Source organism: Lipotes vexillifer, unplaced genomic scaffold (assembly GCF_000442215.2).
Source record: "Lipotes vexillifer unplaced genomic scaffold, Lipotes_vexillifer_v1.1 scaffold625, whole genome shotgun sequence".
Taxonomy (NCBI): Eukaryota; Metazoa; Chordata; class Mammalia; order Artiodactyla; family Lipotidae; genus Lipotes; species Lipotes vexillifer.
In genome coordinates this window covers 401,799-409,086 of record NW_006771655.1, presented here as the reverse complement: position 1 = coordinate 409,086, position 7,288 = coordinate 401,799, and the positions used below count along the sequence as shown (strand labels likewise).

The 7,288-nt window shown below is 58.7% G+C and overlaps 1 protein-coding gene across 1 annotated transcript in view; it reads right to left on the bottom strand.

Annotated features, from left to right (window-relative positions):
• Positions 1-7,288, bottom strand: part of FBXL18 (F-box and leucine rich repeat protein 18) — a 28,904-nt gene that overhangs the window by 15,160 nt on the left and 6,456 nt on the right. Inside the window, exon 2 of the mRNA XM_007447088.1 lies at positions 2,513-2,731. Within this exon, the coding sequence (XP_007447150.1) occupies positions 2,513-2,731 (219 nt within the window). The remainder of the gene's footprint in view (positions 1-2,512; positions 2,732-7,288) is intronic.

The window sequence follows — 7,288 nt, the reverse complement described above, 5'->3', positions numbered from 1 at the left end:
CCCTACAGATCTCAGGCAAAGCCAAGTCACCACCTCCTGCTGGACAGACAGTAAACACTCACTTGACCAAAGGTATCTGGCAACTCGCTCAGTTAACACACAGCGGGACCTGCGTTTACAGGAAGGCTTTGAACCTTCTGCACACGCAGCAGTCAAGTTCACGTCTGGCAGTCGCCAGGGAGATTCCCCGTAGCCATCACTCAAAGCCCACGGAGCTGTACTTTGCACACAAACCAAGAGGCTTTGCTACCTAGGTTCTCAGACCAAGGTACAGGAGAGATTTAAGAGGAAGCTTAGGGTATACGGGGGCCAGTGCGGGATGGCATTAAACCCACAGCCATAACCTGAATCAACAGTGAACACAGTGGGCAGGGAAAGCTGGGAGGACAGAAGCAGCCTCAGGACTCGAGGCCGGGGGCCCACAACAGGCGCCAGCACAGGTGGCTGCAGCACAGGCTCGCTGGTCCCAAGTCCCCCACCCCCTCCCGAAAGGAACCCCACAGGAGAGTCCCCAAGGGCTGTGAAGAGATGGTCACAAACGAGGAGACGATACCGGGCAATTAGCACATCAAGCGATGCTCCTTGGAAACAGACGCGACGCCAGCTCACACGGCAGGAGGACACGCTCACCCGGTAGCCCTGGGAGAGTCTGGCATGTCTCGCGTGGGCAAGGCCATGAGCCAAGAACTCTCACACCCACAGGGAAGCCGGGCTTAGGAGAGCCGTCCTGGACAGCAAGCAGCTGGGCAATCTCCCGGGCACAGCCCGCAGTGCCACCTCAGGGACCCGCGCAGCTGCACCCAGGAAAGCCCGCACGAGGATACCCACTAGAGCAGAGAAACAATGGAAACCACCAAGATCTCCCTCAACAGAACAGACACACGGCGTGATGAATCCACTTGCGGGGCTGCCACACACAGCACTTAGCAGGAACACACTAGCTCCATGGGAGCCACACATGGCAGATCTCAAAACAATGTTGGGTGGACAACACGGGCTGCACACCCAGATGCAACATTACACATTCAGGGACGCTGGGAACACAGGGAAACAAAACACTGTGCTTCTCATGGATACTTGGATGGATTTCTAAAATTTAAAAAGTAAACTCATACTGGAGGTTCAGGGAGCCAAAGTGGCTTTATTTTAATCAATATATGATGATCCTTTATTTCTATCTTTTAAGTCTCTCAAATGTCAAAAGCAATACAGAAAAAGCCAGATGCAAAGGACAAACGCTATATGGTTATACTTATAGGAGGTCCCTGGAGTAGAGACAGGAAGTAGAAGGGTGGGCGCCAGGGGCTGGGCGAGGGGGAGGGGGTTAATGTTTAATGGGGACAGAGTTTCAGTTCGGAAAGGTGAAAACACTTAAAATGGAAAAAAAACGAAACAGTTAAAATGGTAAATTTTGTTATGCGTACTTTACCAGAATTTCTTGTTAACGCAGGGCTGTAAAAAGAATGAGCAACAGCTGGATGAACTGAGAATGAGCGATTTCCAAGATACATTATTAAGTGAAAAAGCAAACTGAGTATAAGAAAGGGGATCGGGAAAACATTTGTGTACCTGCTAATCCTACAAAAGAAACATAGGAAGGGTAACTGAGAACCGGGAACATTTGTCTCTGGGTATGGGGGGATGGGGACAGGAGGAGGCTGAGGGGTGGCCCTCACAAGAGCTCTGACCCTCCGACTTCAGTAAGGCTTCGAACACCAGAAAAACAAGGAAGCAAGCCAAGCAGGACGTGGGGTGAATGCAAAGTGGAGTCCGAGGCAGTGGGCGCGAGGAACATGGCCAGGCTGAGGGAGACGGGAAGAGGCCGGCCCCAGGTCACTCGAAGACGGTGTTTGATGGGGCAACCTGGGTGCCACCCCCAGGAGCAGAGCAGCTGCCCCACGCGCACACCGGGGGGACGGGACAAATCAGCAAACACAGCTCAGGGAATGGAGAGCCAGGCCGTCTGCTGCTGAAGGGAGAGGCTGCGAGGAAAGAAGGGGGCCAAGTGTGATGAGCCCTGTGATGCAGGGTTGCAGTCAGAGGCACAGGATGAATGCGCCATTTTCAACAGAAACGCGGACACCTGGCCAGTGCCCTCCAAGAGTAAAGGTCACGAAAGCCAGGGAAAGGCTGCGCCCATCACAGCCTAGAAGGCCGAGGAGACCAGGCATGGCGAGGGCTCTGAAGTGAGTCCTGCACAGAACAAGGACGAGATGGGGAAATGGACGGGATGCTAAGGGCTGCAGGTGACTGGCAGCACCGTGCGCATTCCCGCCTCCGACAACTGTGCCAGGGGAACACGTGAGGGGCTGGATGGTGAAGAGGGTCCTGTCACGCTCGAGGGAGAGGGGGCTCCCGCTACGCAGAAAGCTGAGCCCGGGGCAGAGAGAAGGCCAGGGGGAGGGGGTTCACTGCATCACCGCCCAGCACTTTCTAACTCCAGGAAACAACCTCTGGCCCCCAGGGAAGCCGAGGGAGGAACAGCGCCCGAGCCCCCGCGACGCGCACTCACCTGCGGAGGAGGGACTGCTGTAGGCTCCGGCAGGTGCTGAGCGACTCGCCGGTGAACAGGTGGCACACGACCACGTGCAGGCAGCGCGCCATGAAGGCCAGCACGGCCTCGGGCTGCAGGGTGCCACTGCGGGACACCAGGCACAGGCGCTGCAACGCAGAGCACTGGCTCAGCGCCTGGAAGAACTGGGCGTTGGCGCTGAAGTAGGGCTGCTCCAGCCTGCAGGGAGAGAGGACGGATGGCGTGAGATCGCGGAGATGGACGCACGCTGAGCGGGGCTCCTGGTCCAGGGCCCAGACCGGCTGCCCCCAGGCCCATCCACACCACAGCCCCCAGGGGCGCCGGGTGAGGACTCAGACCCCTGGGGTCTCCCTTGGTGATCCTGATCTGGCGGGAGACCCTGCAGGCCCGACGCAACCAAGTGCCCACAGACCCAGCCAAGTTGCTTCGTTCGCCGCTCTGAATGCTCGGTGCGCCTACAGACCCAGAAGAGCGCGTGGCAATTGAATCGTGTCCCCCAAAAGAACTGTTGCATTCCTCATCCTTGGTACCTGCATACATGGCCTTATTTGGAAGCAGGGTCTTTGCAGACTAAGATGAAGTCACGTGGGACTGGGGTGGGTCCAGTGACCGGTTCCTTAGACGCCTTATGACGGCACAGCAACACAGGAACACGCAGGGAGCTCAGGGCTGGAGTGACACGTCCACAAGCCAAGGAACACCTCACACTGCCAGCAGCCGCTGGAAGCTAGGGGACAGGCCTGGAACAGGCCCCCACCCAGAGCTTCCAGAAGGAACTATCCTGCCGACACCTTGACCAGGGACTTCTGACCTCTTAACTATGAGAGGGTGACTGTCTGTTGTTTTAAGCCACCCGGTTGGTGGTCATTTGTCAGGGCAGCCCCAGGACACTAGCACAGAAGCCAGGGAGAGGAAGCTGGAGCATGAATAGAGCATGGAGATCGTTTCGCGGTAAATCACACAGAAAGACCAAGACGGCCCCATGGACAGAGGTCAAAGTGGATCTTGTTTACCCAAAATCTTCCCACAAGAAAACACAAGAAAACCTATTAACAAGGTTATCCCCGGAGGTCAGCACCAGACTCAGGAACCGTCCTTATTTTATAGCACTCAGCGGTACCTCGGTCCTTCTCAGACAGGTACGTGCCTCACCTGACGCTTTTAAAACCATTCCGACTGCTACGCGGAGTCCCGGCTACCCGGCCAGAGCCGCTTCAAGGCTGGCAGCACGAGCGGGAGAGGCCAGGCAGAGATGTTCACCCAAAGCAGGCGAAGGCACACAGGGACCTCAGCAGGCGGGAGAAGGGCTTCACGGATGATGGAGATCTGGGCACGTGTGCAGGAAACTGCAGTTCAGGGGCTACGTCTGAACCCGATGGCTGAAAAGGAGGACGCTTCAAAGGGTGGCCACTGGGCACCCGGCAAGGCTATCTCTCAACGAGCCACGAAGGCCTCTGATGGACATCGTGCCAGCCACGTGGGGCCTCGGCCCTCCGAGCAAGCCGGCCGGCCCGGGAGGACAGTGCTCTGCCAGGCTGCGCCCGAGCTGTGGGAACAGTGCCTCAGGCCGGGGTGACGCTGTCCCCTGAGGCCGGCCACCCCCAAGGCCCAGGCACTGCACAAATCACTCCCTACACAAACACGGCGTCTTGCCCGGGACCATGGGTCTCTCTGAGCCTCAGCTCTGCCCACGGGACAGCCACTGACCCTCCAGGTGGGCCGGGGCAGCTGGCAAGACCCTCATCTCCGTGCGAGACCCACAGGGAACCCCGAGAGGCCTGTCTCTCCCTGTAAACTGACAAGGCCGAGTGGGTGACTTCCTGGGACGCCTCTGAGAGGCTCGTCTGCAGCTGTACGTTCTCATCATCAAAGGAGAGAAGCTTCTGGGGTGAGTGGAAAGGCCCTCCCCCATCCCCGAGAGGCGGTGGGCCTGCAGTGGGGACAGAGTCACCACCACTGCCCCCCGCCCCAGGCAGAAGGAGAGCCCAAGCGCTCTGGACGCAGCGACGCCCCGGGTGAGGCTGACCTGGACGCGGGTGAGGGGCCGCCCACAGGCCCAAACGAGAGCCGCGCGAGCCTTGGACACAGCCTCCACAGCCCTGACACCTGGGGACACTGACAAGTCACAGGACGGGGGAGGGGTTTTAAAATCAAGTCTGTGGGGCTTCCCTGGTGGCACAGTGGTTGAGAATCTGCCTAATGCAGGGGACACGGGTTCGAGCCCTGGTCTGGGAGGATCCCACATGCCGCGGGGCAACTAGGCCCGTGAGCCACAACTACTGAGCCTGCGCATCTGGAGCCTGTGCTCTGCAACAAGAGAGGCCACGATAATGAGAGGCCCGCGCACCGCGATGAAGAGTGGCCCCCGCTCGCCACAACTAGAGAAAGCCCGCGCACAGAAACGAAGACCCGACACAGCAAAAATAAATATAAAAGTAAATAAATAAATAAAAGATTACTATTAATTAAAAAAAAAATCAAGTCTTCGGTGACGGCATGTCTGTTCTGAGCCGTCCTGTACAGGAGCCACCAGTCACTGAAATGCAGCAGTGAGACTGCGTTTTTATTTTAATTACACGTAAGCAGAAGTTCTAGCAAGCTCCTAAAACTGTGGGGGGAACACGGGTCTCTCTGGGGTATGATTCTGAAAAGGCTCACATTCTCTCCCCGTCGAGGGCTCCGGGTGCAGCAGGAAGCCCCCGGGCAGGGCTGCTCAGGCACAAACACCAGGGAAAGGGCTCCCCAAGGGCTGCAGTGCTCAGCGATGCCTCACCCGCTGGACGCCACTGAATGAATTTCATCCCTAAAGAAACCGGGAAGAAGTCAGGGAGCCACGAGCCGGGCCTCGCGGAGCTGAGAGCCACGGACCCGAGCCCCCGAAGCCCCTGGGCCCAGAGAGTAAGCAAGCGCATCTCGCCCGTGGGTGTGAATGTTCCGAGATGCTTATGCTTCTTAAGAAAATGTCTGACCATGTTATTTGGTTCTACCTTTGTAAAAGATCCTAAGGTAAGCATACTGTGCAGACCTGAAAGTGGGAAAACTGGAGGGGGGCGAAAAGCCCTGACCCGCAAGTTGTCCCTGGAGCAGTGAGGAAGCTGGACCGCGGGCGGCGGGAAGGACAGGCCTGCGGCACCTCGGTCACTAGGTGGCGATGCAGGTCTGCGCTTCCTGCTGGGGATCTCAAGCAGACAGAGAGGGGAGAGACAGAGGGAGCCGCATACTACACGCTTTGCTTTTGAACATTCTTTTTCGGCCTGCCAGCCACTCCAGATTCCTCCCCCTGAAGGAAGCCCCCGTCACGGGTGCTCAGGGTGGGCAGGCCTAGTGGGGCGGGCGAGGCTGGCATGTCCACACCGTGCCCCGCTCCTCCGGGCGGTGGGCTGGCAGAGCTAACCTGACACGAGTGACGGGCAGTGTCTTTGCTCAGGGCAGAGGAAGAGGGGCGCCTCTGTGACTGCCTTCGCCCTGGGGGACGGGCCTCAGCCTTCCGACCTCAAAGGGTCTGGCCTCCGATGCTTGCTCTCCGAGAGGCTCTGTGGGCACAGACAGGCACTCGGGCCACCCCTCATCTGCCTGCCCACCTCTCAGGTGCCCCTCGAGCAGCACCCAGGCCTGGAGGGTGGCCCTGGCATAGCTTCCAGGGCCTGGCTCCAAGAAGCCCTCTTGCTTATGCCCAGACGCCACCCCAGTTCCAAGGTCAGGGGCAGCCCAGGGTGACGCTCTCCCTTCCCCTCTCCACCAGGCAGGGCTTCATCAGGTGCCCTGTTCTGCCCAGCTTGGCATCCTCCCGCTGGCGAGGTACACCACAAATCCAGAGCCAAATCCAGAGCCTGCGAGACCCCAGCGGGATGACGTGTTCCCGCAGGAGCGGCCCTGGCCCCAGCTGGCAAAGAGCTGCAGTTCATGGACCTCGCTGGTGGGGACGGCGGAGGCCAACCAGGGAAGTGCGGGAGCTGTCCAGGGAGGCTGCCCTGGGAGCGGTGTGACAGCCTCTGCAGTGCCTGCCCGTGGCAGGCAGGCAGCATCTGCTCCTTTCCCTCCACCACCCCGGGCTCCGCTTGCCACAGAAGGCGGGAATCCAGAGGAACGAGGCCATTTGGCCGAGTTCTAGAAACTGGTGTTTGTTCCGAACAGGCAGTACCCAGCCCCTATGAGGTGTGGTCTCAGCAGCCGCGTGCACAGAAAGCCCATTATGAGAGGCAGTCAGGTTCTCAGGTCAGCCCACGAAACCCACACTGCTTGCACAGCCCTGCCCCAGGGGAAGGTCTGGGACACAAGGATCACGTCCGAGGCCCCGGAAGTCACTTGGTGACCACTAAATGCCAGGTTACCCCATTTGAAATCCAGCGACTCCATGAGACAGGACCCGCTCCCAGCTGCCCACAGACCAGCTGTGTCTCCTGAGCAAGTTCATTAACCTTCTGGGCCTCACTTTCCTCATCTGCAAAATGGAACAATAATATCGACACTCCCAAGGTTGTTAAAATGTCAAAGACCTGTAAGCACGGGGAGAGCACATGGCGGACGTACAAATACAAGCCAATGGGGGCAGCCACAGTCTGCAGCAGCCTAAAGGGCAGTCTCCCTTCAGCTTCCAGAACACCCCCACCCCCGCCTCCTCTCCCCCGACAGCTCCTACCAAGTCCTCATCCTCCTGACCAGTTCCTGTTGGGCGGTCTCTCCAGTGCAAGCGCCAGCTGGCAGACCTGGGAGACAGTCCTCCTCTCTGGGGGTTGAGGGGGAGGGGCGGGGGGG